The 20,853-nt window shown below is 55.5% G+C and overlaps 1 protein-coding gene across 2 annotated transcripts in view; it reads left to right on the top strand.

Annotated features, from left to right (window-relative positions):
• POC1A (POC1 centriolar protein A) overlaps positions 1–19,654 on the top strand; it is a 101,807-nt gene extending 82,153 nt beyond the window's left edge. For both annotated transcript variants that reach the window (XM_078443028.2, XM_060631189.3), the window contains one exon: positions 18,557–19,654. In XM_078443028.2, coding sequence (XP_078299154.2) covers positions 18,557–18,655 — 99 coding nt within the window. In that variant the 3' untranslated portion in view covers positions 18,656–19,654. The remainder of the gene's footprint in view (positions 1–18,556) is intronic.
• Positions 19,655–20,853: the final 1,199 nt, after the last annotated feature.

Genomic DNA, 20,853 nt, shown 5'->3' with positions numbered 1-20,853 from the left:
TGTTCTTCACAGCCTTGTCAAGTGAGAGATCAGGGGAGGTGGAATCAATTAGAACTTTATAGGATAAAATTGGAAATTAAGTCTGAGAAGATGGTTAAAAATAGCCTCATTGGATCACTTCTTTGGAGTATAGCACTAAAAGCATTTCCCGTTGCTGCATTTCAGGAGTGCACATGGGAGGTTTTGTTATGTGTTAGCAGTTCAGAGTGTGATAGTAACTTTGTAAGAAACTGGCATCACAGAGAATAATGAAGTCTCTCTTGTGGCCTGGGCCTCTGGCCCGGGGTCTGGATGACTGTAGCACCCTCGTCCTACCTCACGCTGTCCAGCCCCTTGGTGGATCCAAACAGCACTCCGCCCTCAACCAGATGCCAGGCCCATCAGCCAGTCACCTGCTTTGCCAAATGGTGTGCATTCCTGAATGCCACCAAGTGAGACATGTTCCTGATGGACTTGACACATCCTGAGGAAACTTGGGTTCCATAGATGAAGCCCCCACTTGAGGCCTCAGCCCATTTCAAAGTGGTAGGAGTTGCATTTGTGCTAATTAGATGCTGTCTTTGAGCTTGGTCACTGGTTTTTTCAGGTCTACCTCCTCTCCTGGATTTGGGGCTCTAGCTGAGGTGTCCTAGCCACAGCCAGAGCTGTCCCCAGTGGCGTTGGGAGTTCCCTCCTCTTGGGACCAGCCTGGCTGTGGGCAGTCCCCTCTCTGGAGGCTCCTCTGAGGCCTAGAGCCAGGTAACCCTGCTGTGTGTAGCTACCTATGCAGGTTGCCCAGCGGCCTCTGAGCCTCCTTGGTCTGTAGGTATTGACACATGCTGCCCCCCTCAGTGAATGCTCCTCACCATGCCAATGTGCCTCTCTGCTCTGGAGAGGTGCTGTCAGCCACCCCAACAGTGACTCACACTTCACAGTCGTCTGAATTATGCTATTCTCTATCTCACCGCTTCGCTGCCCTTCCCCGCCCCCCCACAAGGAAGTCTACTTCAAAGAGGCTTCTGAGAGGGAAGCTGCCTTCCAGGTCCTTCGGTCATCCATCCTGCAGAATATCCTCCAGGGAAGCACTGTGGGGGCTGCAGTGACTGGGGATGTTTACTGAGTGAGTCACAGAGCCTCCAGCCCCTGGGTGATATGAGCAGGACACCCCGTTGTGGAAGCTCACAGTCCTCAGAGCCTGGCTTCCTGCTCAACAGGCTGGTGTGGCCCAGTGATTGAGTCTTCCTCTCTGGATGTTCGTAGCCCATTTACACCAGTGTGAAGGCCCAGGACCCGTTCTCAGTCGTCTTCAGTGGCACCTCTGTGCAAAGCAGAGACCCGGAGGTTGGGCAGCTGAGTGTGCCATGGAGAGATGTGACTCAGCTTGTTTGGGCCAAGATCTCAGTAACCTTGGGTAAGGTACTTAACCTCTGTGCCTCAGTTTCCAAGTCTGGAATGCAGAACGATAATAGTACCCGCTTCATGGGCCTCTTGTGAGGATTAGATGCATCGGCTTGTGTGAGGCTCTTTGGGCGGTGTCCAGCAGCGCCATGTGCTGCCCCTTGTCATTATTCGAGGCCTGGCAGAGGTGGCGGGGGGATCCCAGCAGCACGAGAAATAGCTCTCCCGGCTCCCCACTACCTCCCTGCCCAGGAGAGCCATTCCTCAGCCCTCACAGTGGGGGTGGCGAGTTCCCTTCATTCCTTGAGCCCTTTCTGTGTCTGGGGCCAGTGAGCGAGCCGGGTGGCTTCCCTCCCAGGCCAGGCCGTAAGGCCTGTCATCCCAAGGAAAGCAACATGCCCTTAGGGCATGTGCAGCATCCAAAATGCAGCCCTTTGACTTCCGATTTGGGGTTATACTGTTTTGTTGTTGTTTTCCTTTTTTTTTTAATGCTTATTTTAAGAGAGAGAGATTGCGAGCAGGGGAGGGGCAGAAAGAGAGGGAGACAGAGGATTCAAAGCAGGCTCTGCACTGACAGCAGAGAGCCTGACTTGGGGCTCGAACCCACAACCTGTGAGATCATGACCTGAGCTGAAGTCAGAAGTTTAACCGACTGGGTCACCCAGGCGCCCCTTTACCATTTTATTTCTTTAGGAACACCTTTTCTATAAAGTGCATATGGGGGCGCCTGGGTGGCTCGGTCGGTTGAGTGTCCGACTTCGGCTCAGGTCATGATCTCACAGTTCGTGAGTTCGAGCCCCGCGTCAGGCTCTGTGCTGACAGCTCAGAGCCTGGAGCCTGTTTCAGATTCTGTGTCTCCCTCTCTCTGTGACCCTCCCCCGTTCATGCTCTGTCTCTCTCTGTCTCAAAAATAAATAAAAACGTTTAAAAAAAATTTAAAAGTGCATATGTTGTTTTTCAAAAGTGTATCCATTCAGGGAGATAACTTTGGAACACGTTACAAGGTTCATAGGCCTTTGGCCATCCCCGGAGCAGGTGTGCTGTCTGGACCGGCCTGGCCTGGCAGGGAGTTGTTTTAGATGGGAAGTCTGCAGAGTGTGGGGTCATGTCCTCGTTGCCGTCCTCCTCCTCCTCCTGCCATCTGGCTGAGACCTGCAGCTTTCCAAGGGCTCTCCTTCGTGGCCCTCATGTCATCCTCCCACTTGGTGCTCAGCAGCTGGCACCATGCCAGGTGTGAATAGGGTAAGAGTAACTGCTTGTGCATGGGCCAGCCCCAGGGGCCACTCAGCCTGGGGCTTCCCCTGCTAGACAGTTTTCATGTGGTCAGGGATGGCTTCATCCAGGAGTCCGTCTGCAAGCCAAACTTGATCTTCCTGAAAGTTACGGCCAGATGTTCTTGCTCTGTGATTACAGAGCCGGGCAACCCTCAGGTCCCTGGCCAGAGAGTATACCCCTTGCCATGGCCCTTCTTTATATAGGAGACACCCCTCCTTACTCCTGTGAGGTTGCTGTTGAGGGCTTCACGGATTCCTCCACTGAGAGCTCCTGGGGATCCTGATCCCAGCTGGTTGCCATATTCTGAACAGCTGGGGTCTCTCTGGTCTTACACATCCCTACCAGCTCTGGGGAGCAGAGTGAGCCACCTGCCCATCAGCCTGGACACACCTGCCCTCCTGGATTTGAGGACCAACCCCACCATTAATCACCTGGGTGACTTTAGGCAGGTGACATTGCTCCCCAGAGCCTTAGTTTCCTCCCTCGTAAAGCGGGGACAGCCGAGCCAGCTTATGTCCTCTGAGCACTGTTGGGAAGCTCTTGGTTAGCTGGACCGGCACCAGCTATTTCATAAAGCACAGCATGAAGTCGACGTGCTCCCAGGAGAATGTGGGAAAGTACCAGGGTGGGCAGGTGACACAGGAGTGTCAGGAGTGGACATTCCACAGGCCTCTGCAACTGCTGGACTTGAGTCCCAGGAATGCTCTTGAGCTGCCACTGAGACTCTAGTGGTCTGGCTAGGTGCTAGGACAACAGGGAGAAAAGGAAGAGATCTTTCCCCAGATCCAGGAAGGGGAGCCCAGGAGGTGATGGGGAACTGAGGTGCCCAGGGGCTGTTGAAAATCAGGGATGGGTCATGGGGCCCATTAGATGGGAGCCTTGAACCCAGACCCAGGCACTGGGCCAAGATTGAAGCCCTTCAAAGTTGTATACTTACTGTGATAGCTATTCTTTGAATCCAGTTATCTTAATGGTTGTTGAAAAAAGTATTTCCTAATAATGGGGTTTAGGTTTCTCTTTCGCGACTTTTTGCTCCTCAAAACCCCATCATGGGAATTCTCAGGAACTCCTGGGGCTGAGGTCCTGAGTGGGGGGCTGTGTACCCCCTCTTTCTCTCGTGACCCTGTCCATACATACATACACACACATACACGCACCTGTCCTATGGCTACCATGGGTTACTGACCTGCTGGACCTGCCCCAAGTCTTCTCTTCCTGAGAAAGGTGGCTTGACCTTGGAGGCCTGTGGGATCCAGAGAAAAGCCCTGACCAGGAGTCAGAAGCCCCAGCTGCTCTGACCCAGCTTTGCCTGTTTCCATCTGTGTGGATCTGAGTAAACCTTGGTTTTCCATCTCTATACAGGGGAGCCTTTAGGCACTGCCCATCTACCTGTCCCGTGGGATGGGCAACAGAGGTCAGCACCGCACGTGAGGCCAGGACTTCTCTCAGGTCCTTCTTTCCATGAGTCGCCTTCTTCCTGGAGTCCCTGGAAGGACTCCAGGGTGGGCCCTGTGGCTGCCAGGGCTGCCTGCCTGGGGATAGGCATTCAGCATGCATCCAGACAGAGGCCTTAACCTTTCCCCTCATGTTCTTGTGGGGGTGCGCCAGGTGATCTAGGGGTCCTTTTCACAGATGCTGGAAGACTCACCAATGAGCAGGGAGAGGCTGCTTTCCACAACTAGCCTCACTGCATGAGCTCACCTCCCGGGTTGGCTCCCATTGCTTCCTTTGCGGACTCCTGAGTGACAGAGGTTTGGGTGGTGTCTGGGAGTTCCAGAGTCCCTCAGTCTTCCTCAAGGGTAAGGGGTGGGGCACAGAGGCGTGGACAGTGCCCAGGAGCTGGGGAGGCTGCAGCGAGGGGCCCCGGCCCAACAAGCGGCTTGGTGGTTTTGCCTCAGAAGCCCACAGCAGAGTTATTTTCGACTCCAGTTTCACATCTTGCTGCTTTTTAAAAATACCAAGCCATGAAAATTCCTGCTCCAACTATGTTTTTTTTATGGCACCCGTGCTTCAGGCTGGCCACAGCCATGCTGTGATGTCACGTTCAGGTTCCTGTGACTCACTGGGGGCTGCTGGGCTCCAGGACTAGAACATGCGTGCAGTGGGAAGCAGGCGGGGGCAGGCCCACCCAGCCCTGCCAGTCTGGGTCTCCTGACGTTTGAGTTTGTGAAATATCCAGGTTGTTGTAGCTCCACTGACCTAACTCAACAAGGCTAAGAACTTTTTTCTGTGAGCTTTGGGGAATTGGATAGAATGGCCTGTTTGTTTTGAGACATCCTGGCCTTCCCCCCTCAACCGCCCATGTCCTGGGGGTTCCCTATTTGATGCACCGCTTGTGTGAGGTGCCTGGTTTCATGCTGGTGGGGAAGGTGGGAACACAGGGTCTGCTCTCGCATGGGCCGAGCTGCCTGACCACTCTGTGGGTCTCTTGGTGTACCTCTTCCCTGGGCAGACTAGCTGTTGTTTGTGCAGACACACTCCAGATTTTAAAACAGTTCTGCCATTTTAGCTGGGGGCCAGCCCTCTCAGGTGCACCCAGACTCAACTTGTTGGGAAGGTATAGAGTAAAAGGCACCCTGCCCAGCCGCCCCCACGCCCCCACGCCCCCACCAGGATCCCTGTTTATAGGGCGTGTGCAGCCCCTATATCACTCGCACATACGGCCAGTGGCGTGGGGGTGGTGGTTGCTGGTTTCCACAAAAGTGGACCCTCTCTCCACAGCACATCTGGCCACTGGGCCTGCACGGTCCAGAGGTTGTCTGGCTGTCCTCCTCTGTATAGACATTCAAGAATTACCCTTGGACCAAAGTCAGGTTCAAGACAGCCTGAACTCCTGCCCTTTGGGGTTTGGAGACGAGAGACTTGTTTTTCTTCTGTCAAGAAGCTGCTTCCTGGGGACAGGACACTCTCTGGTCTGTGTCAGAAGCGTACTTGGGGTCTGACTAGCCAGTTGCAGAGGGGCTGGGCCCTGACCCTTCCCCAACTCTGTCACTCTTTTTTGGCAGTTTATCCACAGGCTCCCCTGGCTTTGCAAAAAGCAAAGGCTGGTGCTGCTAGCAGCGCTCAAAGGCAGGACAGGCTCAAGCTCCGTCTTCTCTGCCATCTGTGGTTGTGGCAAAGAGCACCCCTCCCCAGAGAAGCTGAAGAGGGAAGGCCCCTGCCCACCAGATGGGCTTAGGGTGGCTGCCTCTAGGGCCTCTAGGGCCTGGGAATGTTCACAGTCTTCCGAGATTTCTCCTATGAGGCCCTGAGCAGGCCTGGAGAGCTGGGGGTGGGGGCACAGGGGCTGGAGCCGGATAACAAGGCTCATGCAGGGGCATCTCATTCAGACTGACTGGGATTACTCTAGAGGAGGGGAGATGTGGACCCCAGATGGTTTGCTCTTACTCCTCTGCGGACCCACAGGCCATCCAAGGAAGGGTTAAGTACAGGCCACAAGAAGGGGCCTATGAGTATTCTGGTTGTGAAAGGCAGTCCCAAAGAGGCCTTCTTGGCTCTGTGATGAACCAAGTCACAGCTGACCCTGTGGCCATTTGGCACTCTCCTGCCACTAGAGCAGGGTCAGAGAAAGCTGTAGTCAGGTCTGCCACTTCCTTCACCTGCCCTGTGGAGGGCCCTCTCTGGGCCTGGACTGTCAGTACGGACCCTCTCCCTGGGTGAAGGAGAAAAAACAAAAAGAAGCTTTAGACTCAGTGGGACATGGCTTTTGGGGGAGCGGTTTCATGTCCCCCTTTCTGATCTGGGCCCAGTTGGTGGCTCTAGAAAACCATCCAAGATGAGAGGCTAGGTTTCCTCCATGGATCGCTGGGTCCTTGGCAGGGCAGGGGGGAGCCTGTGAGCCCTTCTTCCCTGAGGTGGTCCTGTCGGGCTGGGGCCACAGCCTGACTTGCCAGGCTGTACTGAGGCCTCCAGGAAGCTACCTGACAGTCTCTCTGACTTGGGATGATTGTGTTTTATCAAGTTGTGGTAAATTAACTAACACTTTGGATTATGGATTGTTGGGAAAGTCGACTTCTGAAGAAATGGAATGCAGAAGGTGGCCAAAGCCAAGGTTCACAGCCCGTGCTCAGCCTTGTTTGGACTCACCACGGAGTCAGAGTACAGCAAAGCCGCTGGTTGAGCAGTGACTGGCATCCTGCACCTTAGGGCGTGTCCCTGGTAGACCCTTGCCTCCCTGGCGGCCTGCCCAGGGCTGACAAGGAGATGAGCTTGAACTCAGGCCAGTTTTGGCAGGGTCTGCAGCTCAGAACTTTTGTCCTGGTGTGGGTAGCACCCCCTGGGCCCCAGGAGCATTCCGTTTTATGGATAGTGGTTAGTGGATCTACTTTTTATAGCTTCTCTTTTGGGGGTAAGCAGTAATATGGAAAAGCCTGTGTTCATTTAAAAGGAGCTGCTCTAAAGCCACAAGGAAGGTATATTAGCCAAGATTCTTTAATCCCATGGCTAATCCACCAATAGAAAATAGTGTTTCATGGACTTCCCGAAGAGAGCTAATCCGCAGTAGAGGTGGGGGCTGGGGGATGCAAAAACGTCAGAGAAATCCTATATCCCTGAGATAATGTGAAACAGAAACATAGACCTGTGGGCTCGAGGGACAAAGGCTCATTTTGTGTTGCTAGCAGCAAACGTTTGGGTGAAGGGGGTTGGTTAAAAAGACAGTTGCTGAGCCCAGAGAGATTGGGAGGAATTTCTGTAGAAACACATTTTGTTGTGCATCAGCTGTGTGTGATCCCGGGCAAGTTAGCATGTCAGACGTCAGCAGGAGAGGGATTCTCCCATTTCTTCCCCTCTGAAGTTCAGGCCTCGAAGCTGCTAGCCCTCATCAAATCAGGCCTGAGGTGGGAAGGGGAGGAAGTGGACTGCTTCCTGGACTCCCATCCTATTTTGCACACCCCCACATCCTGCTGAGGCCAAGGCCAGCTGGCAGGGGCCCCTCTGGCCTACCTAGCCTCCAGTCCCTCCCCTGCTGTCCCCTCAAGCCTGCCAGGTCCAAGGCCCAACCTGAGGGGAGTGTCCCTCACCAGCCAGGCGGGCTCATCCCAGGAGTAAGGCTGCGCCTGGGCCTTGGGAACATGATGGGCTCGCTGGTGCAGTACCTGAATTCCTGCGTCTTCGTGGAGCTCAGGGCCTGGCATTTGTCCATCCAGCACTCAGTGTGTACCTACTATGTGCCAGGAGCTGTGTCTGGAAGCAGGAAGACCGCAGTGAGCAAGAATAGACAAAAACCCCTGTCCTTATGATGCCGGCATTCAGACTGATGGACGTCAGCGGGCTGTCGAGGGCCAGCATTTGCCCCTTTGACTCGAAGGCCCCTGTGCCATGGACCACTGGGTGCTGGACAGAGACCAGGGCAAAGAGGCAGAGCCTTGGCTGGTGGGAAGCACTTGGCTCAGACCAGCAGCCTCCCAAAGCCAGGCTGGCCCTTCCGGCCCCCGTTCAGCCCTGACATGTGGCAACTGGCTGACCAGGGCACCATCAGCAAGACAGGGCCCTGCATGTGTGTGTACACACACACACACACACACACACACACACTAACATACACCAACAGACAAAGCTGGAGCTGGCAGGAGACAAGGCAGAGCTGTGCAGGCGCTGAGCCCAGCAGCCCCACTTTGTTTTGATAGCTCACAAGACCCCACAGCAAAGAGATTCCCCTTTTATTGCATCTGTTTTAGATCTTTAGAATCTGAGTGAAGTCAAAACCATGCTAGAGGGGAGATTAATTCCATATTTTTCCATCTTTGCAATGAAACGAAAGGAAAGTTAGACATTCTGTGCGGCACAGTCGAGACAGGGGCATTGAGCCGATGGCCAGCTCCAGGATGCTCCCTGAAGCCTGGCACAAAGGCCCCCAGTGGTGTGGCCAGGCAGGTGCGTCCTCTCCCTAAGCCCCAGGGCACCTCGGACACTACCACCGGTAATCTGGCTTCTGTCTTGGGGGTAGGGGGTTGGGATGCCCCAGCCCCTGTGGGAGACCGCCTAGAGGAGCCAAATCAACCACAAGCCTGGAAATGATTAAAAGGAACTTTCCGTCACAGGAGAACTTTAAGGAGCAGCCAGACCACCACGTGCCCTGATGGCTCAGACCCTACCAGGCCTGACCACAGGCTGCCTTCTTTGGGGGCCTCATCAAGCCCCATCTGTACAAGGCCCCCTGCAGCTCAGAGCTTAGCCATGGCCCCCATGAAGTAGGGAGCCATGTTGCCCACGGTGCACCCCCATGTCCAGAGCAAGGGCCACATAAATATTAGCTGTTGATACAGTATTACAACGGAGCCTCGAGAGGTGCAGTGTACAGATGAGGAATCTAAAGCCTTGAGTCAGATAACTTGCCCAAGGCCACTCAGCAAGTTAGCAGTTAAGTTCAGATTTGAACCCAGGCAGCACAGCTCTGGAGCCTGCGCTCTTACCACACAGGACAAAGGTAGGGACCAGGGGTCACCATAATAGCATTTTCCAAGAGTCTGCACCTGTGCTATGGCCAGGACATCCTGGGAGAGGAGCTGGGCAGGCACTGAGCGTGGGGGTGAGCCGAGGGGGACTTGTGGGGAAAGAGGGCTGAGGTGGGGCTTTTGGTAGGTGGCTTTGGTCAGAGAGAGCAATAGTAATAGGCAACGTGGACCTTGAGTGCCATGAGAATGCTATGCCAAGGAGTTCGTCCGTTATCCCTGAGCTCCTGGACAGGAAAGGGACACGGCAGAAGCAGTGTGGAGGTGGAGGGTGACCCAGGAGTCCCGGAAAGCCGAGGTGGAAGGTGGAGCCTGAGCGGAGTAGTCACCAAGAGGGGCCTAGGGCACCCATCTCATGTTGGGAGCCATGGGGCAAGAGTAGCCTACCTGGGTCTGGTGAGGACACTCGTGAGGCAGAGCCCTGATGTGAGGATGCTGCCCAGCCTGACTCGGCAGCCGGAGGAGTTGAGAACAGCACGGTCTAGTCATGCGATTGGTTTCCTACACGCCATCAGCCCTTCCTGTGGTGCCCCCCTGCTCTGGTGCCCTGCTGTGCTCACCAACCCCACCGCCCTCTCCCGGCCCCACATACTTGGCCCCGCATACTTGACGTCTCTCTGCCTGACTTTCCCCCCACACTGCAGCCCTGCCGCACGCCTGCTTGGGCAGCAACCCCCACCCCAATTGCTTAACCCTCTCGCCTCGCTGCCCCCCAGGCCCCCTTCAGACACGGGTGGCCCAGTGTCCCAGCTTCCTGCTACACTGCTGCCCATTTTAGTTCTCCTCGCTGCAGTGCCCCCAGCCTGGCAGAGAGCTCGAGGGCGCCTGTGGCTGGATGTTTGCTCTCTGGCCCAGCCACCCTGTCCACCTCTGGGCCATGTTCCAGGGAGGCCCAGGAGGGAATTCTGACCATAGAAACCACCTAAGAGGGCTAGGGCTCTGCTCAGAGCAGAAAGTGGACATGGAGAAGTTCCCTGCTCAGAGCAGAAAGTGGACATGGAGAAGTTCCCTGGCTGGGGTCGGGGGCCCTGGGATAGAAGGGCTGCACCGGAGCCGGATGGGGTGGGGAGTGCTGCGGGGAGGCCTGGAGCGAGGTCTGCACGTGCAGCAGCATTCCAGAAGGAACTGGCCAAATATCTGAGAAATGCACACAGAAAGGCTGGCTGGTTACCTTCTGTCTTTCTCCTTTCCTCCAAAATGTTACTCACTGTCAGTCATGGTCGAGCAGCTTCCCCAAAAGCCAGCCCAGACAGGACCAGTGCTGCGGCCACGCCAGTGCCTGGAAGCCCCTCCGAGCCGGTCTCTTGTCTGCTGCATGTGGCAGACCTGACAAATGTGTGGGGGTGGATGAGGTTGTCAGGAGGGCCCTGTTGGTGTGCTGTGGCCCCTCAGGTCTTTGTGGAAGTTATAGCTCCAGTCTTCCTGCTACATTTGCACGTGGGCTGTACAGGAGAGACACTTTTAGCAAAGGTCGTAGTAGCAGCAGTGCTCTGGGAGGAGGAGCAGCTGCTGGAAGGCCCCTGGCTCACGAGGTCTGCCCTTGGTGTTCTGAAGTGCCAGTTCACCCCCTTCTGTTTCACCTCCGACTGTGGCACCTGGTGGCCGTAGTCAGTTCCCGGGCTGAGCCTCTTCTCCCAGACTCACTCTAGAACCAGCTCTGAAAACTGACCACAGGCATGCAGGAGCCCCATCTTCCTGACTGTACTTGCTCAGACCTGTGAATGTGATAAGGCAGTGTCAGGGTGGAGGCTTCCCTGTCCCTGTCCCTTTTTGGCCAAGGGCCCTAGGGTCCCTCCTCCACCTTCCTTGTGGCCACCACACTCTCTTCCCTGTTCAACCACTCCAAACCAACAGCACTCACCTCCTCAACAATGCCATATTCTTCTGTGCCTCAGGGCCTTTGCACCTACTATACCTTGTGTTTGGAACACATTTCCTTTAGCCTGTCTCGGGTTGTTGTCTCCTCACAGAGGCCTCCCAGGCCCCAGTCAGAGTCAGAGCTCTTCTTCCCAGGTATATCAGCCCCAGAGTAGGTGAGCCATGTCAGGGGCCTGGGCTTCACTTGGAGCTAACTCTCTGAACTCCTTTTCTTCTTGCCTTCTCTCCAAACACAAGTGTAAAGGGGATGAAAAAGAGACCTAAAAAGGAGGTAGAGGGGCACCTGGGTGGCTCGGTCGGTTAAGCATCTGACTTTGGCTCAGGTCATGATCTCACAGTTCGTGGGTTTGAGCCCCACATCGGGCTCTGTGCTGACGGCTCGGAGCCTGGAGCCTGCTTCAGATTCTGTGTCTCCCTCTCTCTCTGCCCCTCCCCTGCTCATACTCCGTCTCTCTCTTTCTCTCTCAAAAATAAATAAAACATTTTTTAAAAACTAAAACAAAAAGAAAGGAGGTAGAAATGAGGACTAGGGGAAAGAGCTGAGGAAAAAAAATGCAGGACAAGCCTGCCTCAAGAGGAAACCAGTCTGGGGAGAAAAAAGAGGCCAGCAGGGCTGAAAGAAGGGGAGGTCATACCATAGGAGGTGGGGGGCTGGGAAGTAGTCAGTCCACTGGAGAAAGAAGGGACAAAGGAAAAGCCCACGAAGCCCAGGGAAAGCGTGATGGAGCTGGCAGGGAGAGAGCGGCCATGAGAGGAGCATGAAGAGCTCCATGAAGGGAGCGGGGCCTCCACGCGCTGGGTGGCAGAGCAGCCCTTCTTCTGCTTTGTTGCACCACTTCTACTTCCAAGGGTGGGGATTATGCTCTCAGGGAGCACTGGACTCTCGCCGCCTCCATGTGACGCCCGCACAGAGCCCGTGGGAGCATCATGGCTCCCAGCCCTCTCAGGCAGCACAGTCAGGCAGAGGCCCTGTAGATGCTCTTTGGCCTCTGGCAACACTCTTCAGATGCCTAAGTCCCTGTCACACATCAGGAGTGGAGGCTCTCCCCTTGGGCACCTCAAAAGTCAAGTGGAGATACATGCCCCCAGGCTCTGCCCCACGCGGGGCACCTGGACTGGCCAGTTTGGGCCATCGGTGGGCAGGGGGCCAGTGTGGGAGCTGGGCTCAACTCTTCCAGCTCCCAGAGCCCTGCAGCCATGGGCAGGCATCTGATACTTTGATGCCATTAGGGAAAAAATATCCAAGGCAGCGAGGTCCAGAGCCACGATGGCTGTCTAGATGACCCTCGTGTTGTGTCGTCTCCCGCTTGGAGCTGGGGGCCCTGGGTGCCAGACGTGTGGCTGAAGACTGGCATTTTGGTGCAACTTCTTTGGGCATCACTACAGTTCCTAGGGGACTAAAAAAACAAGCCTGTCGCTTTAAAATCGGTTATTTTTAGACCCCACTCAGAAGGCCCTTCAGGGTGTTACATGAACCGTCTTATACATCTTGAACTGTGAGTGAGAGAAGCCACTTGCCCTGTTAATGTTGCCTTGACAGGGGACAGATCACAGCATCTGTTCTCCCCTAGGCAGGAAGATGAGGATTTGAATAAGATGCCCTTGTTCAGCCTCTCCCAGAGGATATTCCTCTGGAGAGCTCAGGCAGCCAAGTCAGGCTGGGAATGCTGCCCCACCCCCAGCCTGAGCCGGCCTCACTCATGCTCTTGGTTTTGGTCCGCTGTGCCTCCAGCACTCTCCCTGACAGGTTCCCTGCGTTGGCTGTCCCTTCCTTGTCACCCACTGAGGGGCTAGGCTACTTTCCAGTGGGCTTCAGCAGTGTCACTGGTATCATCCTGCCCCAGATTCTGTCTGGTGTCCAGGGGCTTGTTCCTCTGCTCTCCCTACCTCTTCCCCCCCCACTCTGCCCCCAGCAGGGACCATAGTGTCAGAATGCAAAATAGCCCTGTTACTGGCTCAGGCCTCCTGCCCAGCCCACTCAGAGGGGGAGGGCCCTCACACTTAACCCATCCTGTCTGGAGCCCATTCTCTGCCCCTGTCCTGTGTTCTGTCCTATGTTTGGGGCCTCAGGGAATGGTCCCTTCTCCCATCTGCCTCTGACTTACCCCCACGTGGTGGGGGTTCATACTTCGTTGGTATCTGGTTGGGCCTCCAACACACCTAACCACAGCCATGTGCGCAACATCCCCCTGTGGCGGCCAGAAGGGTCTGCTCCCCACTCGGCCCAGGACCACCAGCCCTGTCCTCTGCTCTGAGGCTGAAGGCAAGGCCGCCGCCTAGCATGGCCAGAAGGCCCCGGCCCCATCTCTTGCCTCCACAAGGCCCTTCCTCACTCCCTCAGACATGCCTCCTTTGATCCATCCCTCTGCTCGTTACCTTCCCTGCCACCTCGGGGCTCCGTGCTCTGTGATCCTTTGGCCCCAGCGCCTTCTTGCCCCACTTGCCTAGTGAACTCTTCCTTAGCCTTTGCTCACCGCTCCATTCCCGGGCCCACTTCCCCAGGCCACACCCTTCTGTTCTTCCCAGCACACCCTGCTGGTCTGTACGACTGCTTGGTACTTGCCTCTGCAAACTGGTGTGCACCCTGCAGGCCTAGCCGAGTCTGTGTGCACCGTTGTCACCCTGGGTGACACGGGCCAACACAAGGGTGCTCAGTGAGGATGAGTGAGTGAAGACAGTCTGAGGCAAGGGTTGGTAAATATCTGGTTTTGTGGGCCATAGGGTCTCTTGTCACAATTATTCAACCTGCCATCATAGCCAGAAAGCAGCCGTAGACAACATAAACAAATGGGCGTGACAGTAAAACCTTACTTACCAAAATAGACAGCAGGCCAAGTACACCAAGCCTCGGTCTAAAGATACAACAGAGTATGTTCAACAGCGAACAGGAATGTTTTTAAGGGTACTGTTTCCCATGACAAGGGCTGTGGCTTTCTGGAAATTGCTGGTAACAGCAGCAGAAGGTGGTTCAGAAACAAGCCCCCAAGTGACCCTCTGACAGGGGTGACTTTGAAGATGAAATTTCTGAGTCTGCTATGACTTTGTCCCATGAGGCTTCCCCATGGCTGGCAGGTGAATGCCGTGACCTTGGAAGTGGACAGCGTTGGGCGAGGGTGACAGTGTCCAGGTGTGGGGTCTGAATTCTGCTTCCTGTCCCCATGGTTCAGGGAGAGAGGTGCCTTACTTAGTTGAGCCCAGTCTTGTGAGGGGTGGGACACCCAGCAGTGACCAGGGCAAGTCCCACAGCGTGTTTGGGAACTGCTCACTTATGCTGAGTGACACCGCACTCCAGTGAAAGAGAGTGTCTAAAATTCAGGCGTTTGGGTACTTTCTCATCGTGAGTCTATTAAAGGGTTCTTGTTGGGATGTCCCCTTTAACCCTATAATATTTTTGTAGCTCAAAATCGTGACTTTTATGATAATTCCAAACCTAAATGTTAAGTGAGGTAAGAGACTGCTTTATAGGGGATTGGAGGCATCTGAGGCCTAGGAACTGTCTCTGAGTGTGGCCTGATGGTGTGAGGGGACTGCTAGGTGACTCTGGGGGGGGTGTCCCTTTTTACTACTTCTGCTCATTTAATCTGGAGCCAGGTGTCCAGGTGGCCTGGACAGGACAGAAGGTGACTGTTGCTGGGTAAGAACAGAGATCCACGAGTTCCTCCTCGGGCTGCTCGAGCTTGGGCACTGGGTGGGGGACACACAGGCCTCCCGGGGTTATGTAGCCAGTAGCCCTCAGGCATGGCTGGAGCAAGTGGGGAGGAATTAGTCCAGGCCTCACCTTATACGTGCTTGATGGGGACAAAGCGAAGGTGCAGCTCCCGGTGCCTTCGCCCAAACTCTGAAGCCAGGCCGCTGTGGGTCATGGCCTGGTTTGTCATTTATAAGCTGTGTGACTCTAGGAAAGTTGCTTAATATCACTGTGCATGGATTTCCTCATCTGAAAAATGGGCATGTGGAGGGCTCCCACGCTGAAGGATTGTGGAAGAGGGCTCGGCAGGATCACGAGCGCTCCGTGAACATGAGCTGCCGAGAGCAGCCCCTGGAGCAGAGTGTGTCAAGAAGCATCAGGATGAGCCCCTAGGGCCTGTCCCGGGTCCTCCCACCAGTCTCCCCTGGAGTCTGGGCTCCACACCTCAATTATGGAGGGGACTCTAGAGTAAGCTGCCCGGATGGCACAAGGGCCAAGGAGAGGGAATGAGTTGCCTGGTTTCTCCAAGGTCAGCAGGCAGGAGGGACCTTTCTGGAGGAGTTTGGACTCCACCATGCAGGAGTCCTGGGAGATGGGTCACCTTACCCAGACAGGTCTGCCTAGCAGCCAGAACGCTGGCCTCCTCAGCCCTTTCTCCACATTTCCTTTGCCCTGCTGAGAAGACAGAGGTCCACAGATGCCCAGGTCAAGCAGGGCTGCTTCTCTCATTGCCATTTGCCACCAGAACCAGCCTGTACCTCCTTGGAGACTTTCTCTCACCCCCTGCTCCTCTGGACAGAGAAAGGTGAGGGGCCATGAGGGCCCAGGGGCTGCTTGTGAGGCCAGCTGTCATTTGCCCTGAGTGAAAGGAGGGTGAGAAGGTTGGCGGGAGTGGGGGGCTGTCAGGAAGACTGCGGAGCTGTTTGCCTCGGTAGTGCTCCCCCCGCCTCTGGGACAGGCATGCCACACTACAGACACCGTGTGGAAGGACCCGGCGCACAGAGCAGGGCGAGCAGCCTGCTTGGTGTGGCCCTGGACAGCGGGAGAAACGAGCTATGGCCTCTGCCCTCTGGACACTGAGGCAGCACGTGTTTACTGAGGCTTGCTGTGTGCCTGACACTTGGTGCAGGCGGGCATGTTGTTCTGAACCAGCAGGTGAGGTCACACTGCGAACAAGGCCAAGTGATATGTCCCGGAACCAGCCCTTGCTGGGGATACCCTCGCCCACCCACACACTGTCCCAGATGCTTTCCCTTCCTCCCTCCCACAGGCCCCAGCAGCTGGGAAGCATGGTGACACCGTGGTGGCCTGGACTGTCCCTACAGGTGGCCCACCTGCCCTCCTGCTGTCTGTGCCTCCAGCCCTGAGCGTGTTTGACCTCTGCTCCTCAGAAGCCCCACTGGCAACCTTTCCATTGCTGTGGAGACTCTTCCCATGGTGGAGGGAAGGCACATCAGCAAAACTAGACGTTGGGATTTCTAGGTTTTACTTTATCATGAGAGACACCATTTTCCATGAAGATGAAGTCTCATGTTTTATTAGAGTAGGATTATTCAAGAAAACTTGTGGAGCAGAGAACACCAAGACAACATTCTAACATACAGAAATCCAAAAAATTGTCCTGTCCCTGGCCCATCCTTCTGGCTCAGACGGGGGTTGGGTGGGATTAAATGTGATCTGGAAGAGCCTGGTAGACTTCATCCCTGGATGGTGGCTGCCACCCAGCATCTTGGCAGAGTATGCCGGGGGCACAGGGGAGACAGGAAGTAGAGAGAAAAGATAGAGATGATGACTCTTCCCGAGTCTTTCTCAGCTAGAAAAGGGGGGAAGTGGGAGAACGTCAGGGAGAGGAAGGAGCTGCAGGTTTGAGGAGTAGTGGACTTGTGAAAGCCTTTTTGTCTACAACATGCCACAAAGCACCCTCTCAAAGCTCCCCCAGGAAGGGCCCAAAATTGGGCTGGCACCCTCCTTTCAGGGGGCTGGATATGAAAAAGGTGTGTGCATTTATGTTCAAAGAAATGTAATATTGAGAAATGGCCCTATTTCTACCGAGCTAAAGTATGGGCTCCCCCATGGAACTAAGTGGAGGCCTCATGAAATGCGTGGCACCCCCGGTATTGACATTGGCCCAGCACCCGCTGCCTCCACACTTGAAAATTCGGTCCCTGTGAAAAGTTTAAAGGGGCAGGGAGGGGGTGCGCAAAGAGGAAAAGCAGGCGGGCTCCCCCACTGTGGCCTGGAGTCCGGGACCATCGGAAAAAGTCTGGATGAAGAATGATTTTGGAGCTTGGCTCGGCACAAGCTTTGCAGCAGCCTATGGAAACTTCCAGGAATGCTGCTCTGGGCCAGCCAGGGGCTGTTTCCGCCTCCACTTTTACGAGGTACAGACCCCTCGACGGCTTCTGGCCAGCACAGGGGGAGTGTGACTCTCTTTCAGCTCAGCCCTGCCTCTCAGGGTGCAGTGCACCTTTTCAGAGCCCTTACAGCCCAGGCCAGCTCAGTTAGAAAGGGCCAGCCGCCAGGAGGAGCAGCCTCCGTGAGCGGCTGACGTCCATGCGGGATGCTGTGAGAATTTATAGCAGCCTTAGAGGGGAAACTCTCTCCCAGAATGTTTCAATGTTTTATTAAATGTATGAAGGGAAAGTTTCCTTTTCACTGGACCAAGGCCCACAGCCTCCATGGAGCCTCAGGGAAGGTGGCAAAACCTCTTGGGAAAGCCCACAGACAAATGGGTAAAATTAATAGAAAGTATTGTTTCTTAATCTGAGCCTTTCTGCTGGCTGTAGGCGGCACCACACAGGAACCGAGCCTGCCTTGCTCACAGCAGACTCACCCAGTGCCAGGTGCGGGCCTGACACGCACAGGCCCTCACCCAGCTCTCGATGGGGGGAATGTGAGCTCAGCCATAGTGGCCAGCATGGGTCAGGGTGGGCGATGGCTGGGGTTGGCCGTGTGACCGGTGGGCAGGCTCGGGAGCACACCGGCTCCCAGATAGCACCTGCCCCTCTGCCAGCACTCTGTCCAAAGCCAGAGGAGGTGGGCAGGTTTTTTGCAGCCACGTCTGCAACCCTGGCCCTGGCCCATAAGGCGCATGCAGCCCCAGCAGCTGGGGGCATGAGCAGGCTAGACAGCTAGGTCGTGCTGGGTGTGCAGGAGAGGCCAGGGAGCAAAGGCTCAGCCTTCAGAAGTCAACATGATGACAAGCATTGCCGACATGGGTCAAGCTAAGAAGTGATGGCTGGGTGCCATCCTGAGTCAAAACCCATAGTGTCCAGGACTCCTGTGAGCTTGGCGTTATCCTTCCATTACAGAGGAAAAGGGGGGCTTGGAAGTGGAGTTAGGGCCAAATTCCCAGGTGGCATATTCCTGCAATGGTCCTCACTGGACTTGGACAGGCAGAGGCCCTCCTAGGCTCGGGGTCGCTCAGTCACTCACCTCCCAGTCTGGGAAGTCCCTCCAGGTATAGAGGTGAAGAGCCTGAGGTGTAGGCAGGACCCTAATTTGGTGCCTTCATTTGGGGGTGTCGTTTTCTTACCTTTGGAATGGAGATGGGTGATGGTCTCCAGTTGGTTGTGGACAGAAACCTGGCCCAAATGAGGAAGTGGTTCTGTTCCAGACCCCAATCTAAGTGCCAGACCACCAGGGCCAGGGATTCTGACCCAGGGCTGTGGGACCTGCTGCCAACCTTCCCTCGCTGTGTCCTCCCCCTGCCTGCAGACATCAGAGAACAGCCATCCAGAGCGAGGAAGAGACATGAAGGCAAGAGTGGTCCAAGTCGCCACCAGAGCCAGGGACCTGACAGGACAGCAGGCCGAGCAGCTGAGCAGGAATGGCTGGGGGGGGTCCCTAGGGCAACCCTGAAGCCTGACCACCATTTCTTTTGCAGACAGTCTCCATCCTGGAGCAGCGCTTGACACTGACGGAGGACAAGCTGAAGCAGTGTCTGGAGAACCAGCAGCTAATCATGCAGAGAACAACACCGTGATCAGGGGAGCGAGAATCAAGAGCTTGGTCGATTTTGGGGGGGTGGCAGACCGGGGACTGGTACTGTGGGACTTGGGTAAATAAATGAAAGGGATTCAGCTCTGTGGGCATCACATTCATCCCTGAGCCCCAGAGATTATGCCCCTATCTCTATCCTCCACCTGCTGTCAGCACCTGGAGGCTCTCCACCTGGCAGTGGGAGGCCGGCCCCCTGTGGGCAGGGCCAACACATGCAGAATGTACTGTGTTTGGTTTAATGTGAAGGAGTCACCCGGAAATGTTTGCTACCTCTACCTCGGAGTCCCAATGAGCCCTAAGATCGCAGCTTCCCTGCCCCCTCCAGAAGAGTCCCCTTCCTGGGGTTTGTCCAACCTTCTGTCATATGACTGGCTCTTCCCACCCATAGCAATGGACTACACATTGGGTGGGGAGCCAGGAGTTTTCTCTAAATCTGACAAAAGGCCCAATGTGGGTCCATCTGAGGTTTATCCAGGAACAAGCACTCGAGGCGGGGAGGTGGTAGCTTTGCAGTGGCCTCGATTTCTGCCTCACGCATGCTCACTGGGGCCTGGTGGCTTCCTCCTCTGTATGCACGAAGGTGAAGGTATCTGAAATTAAAATGGACTTTATTGAGCTTCTCATAAAAGTGGCTTGTTCTGAGTGAGACCTTATCAGTGCCTCCATCCCCAGGGCCCATAAAGGGAGAATGAGAGCGGTGACTTCGGAGAGCCCCTGCCAGGTTACCTCTGGAGCTCAGGGTATTGGGGGAGCAAGGACAGCCAGAGTCCCTGCATGACATCCACCTCCCCTGGCCGGGCCCCCAGCTGGCTTCCTCGATTGGATCCTGGAAGACTCAGGCACCTGCATTTCCACTTACTCCTGAGGGTTCTCATAGGTGCCTTCCTCTGCATCCCTGCAGGGAGAGCCAGGCAGTGTTTGCCATATGTCTTGGTGTCTTCTATGCCTTCAGCATTTGGCTTCTTGGGACCCAGCCAGCCAGGGAGGTATTTATCCTTCAACATACCTGCCTTGCCCCGGGGGACCGGGGTGGGGGGTGGGGGTGTTAGATCTTCTCGGGAGCTGTTAGTACCACGCAGCTAATGAGGTTCCCAGCCTCTGCGGCTTCCAGGTGGGAGCAGAGCCTGAATGCCTAGGAGCTTGGGCCGCCAAGGAGGCAGCCTGTGTTGAGCCCTGATAAACGATGAGAACGGGGAAGCTGCCTCCCCCGGCCGTGTGGAGAGAGAGCCGCAGTCCAGGATCAGGCTACAGATTCTGCCTTTAGCCAGCTGTGTAACCTCCGCATGGCGACATAACCTCTCTGAGCCTCAGGTTCTTGTGTTATGTGGTGGTGGTAACCACCCCTCCAGGTGCTTACGAGGGAGGCTCGCTCCCCATGAGCTGTGAGTGGGAAAGTGGGGAGGAGGCTGCTGGCTCAGGCTCTTCTGAAGGTCCCCAGGGATCTGCTAAGGCCTCCCATGTGTCCCGTCCCCACCATGCTGGCTGTCCTGTTGTAGCTTCCAGTCGTGAAGCTGGAGGTCTGTGTTGGAGCTCTGGTGATTTGAGCAGCCATCTCAGGGTGAGGTCATCTCGAGAGACACAGATGGTACCTCTCACTGGGGACAGCAGGACTGGAACCAGGTCTCCAGGCAGGTCTATGGCAGCTCTTGCCCTCCAGCCGGGCCCAGGCTGCCATCTCCCTGCCTTCAGTTTACACCAGGATTGAGTTTTCTCTGTGAGGAAAATGGAGATTGAGCGCCTGCTAGGGATTCGGGAAATGGCCTGGGGGCAATGGTGTAGTGTTTGTCCCTGGAAGCCCCACTCTAGTTTATCAGCCCCCCTCACCACACCCCTTATAGGCCGATGTCCTCGGGTTCTGAGGCAGCCCAGCCTGGGCTCTCCCCTACTGAGGCAGCCATGGGCTGTCTGAGAGGACTTCTCTGGAGTGGCCCAGGCAGGGCCCTCCTGAGGGGTTTCCTGCACACTCACACACCTGCCTTGATGGAGCCACCAGCCAGACCCGGAATGTGGGGGAAGAAGGTTCTTGGAGAGCTGCGCTGGTCTTTGAAACACCACAGAGAACCCACCTCCTCCAAGCCTGAGGGTCAGTGTGTCACACACACAAGGCAAAGCAATGAAGGGCCTAAGTTCTAACCCCAAGAGTTCTTTCTTGAAATTGCTCACGTGGGGCCTGAGTTGGGA

The sequence above is a fragment of the Panthera onca genome, chromosome A2 (genome assembly GCF_046562875.1).
Source record: "Panthera onca isolate mPanOnc1 chromosome A2, mPanOnc1 haplotype 2, whole genome shotgun sequence".
NCBI classification, from domain to species: domain Eukaryota; kingdom Metazoa; phylum Chordata; class Mammalia; order Carnivora; family Felidae; genus Panthera; species Panthera onca.
Note: the sequence above shows the minus strand (reverse complement) of the source record. Positions and strands in the feature narration are given on the sequence as shown.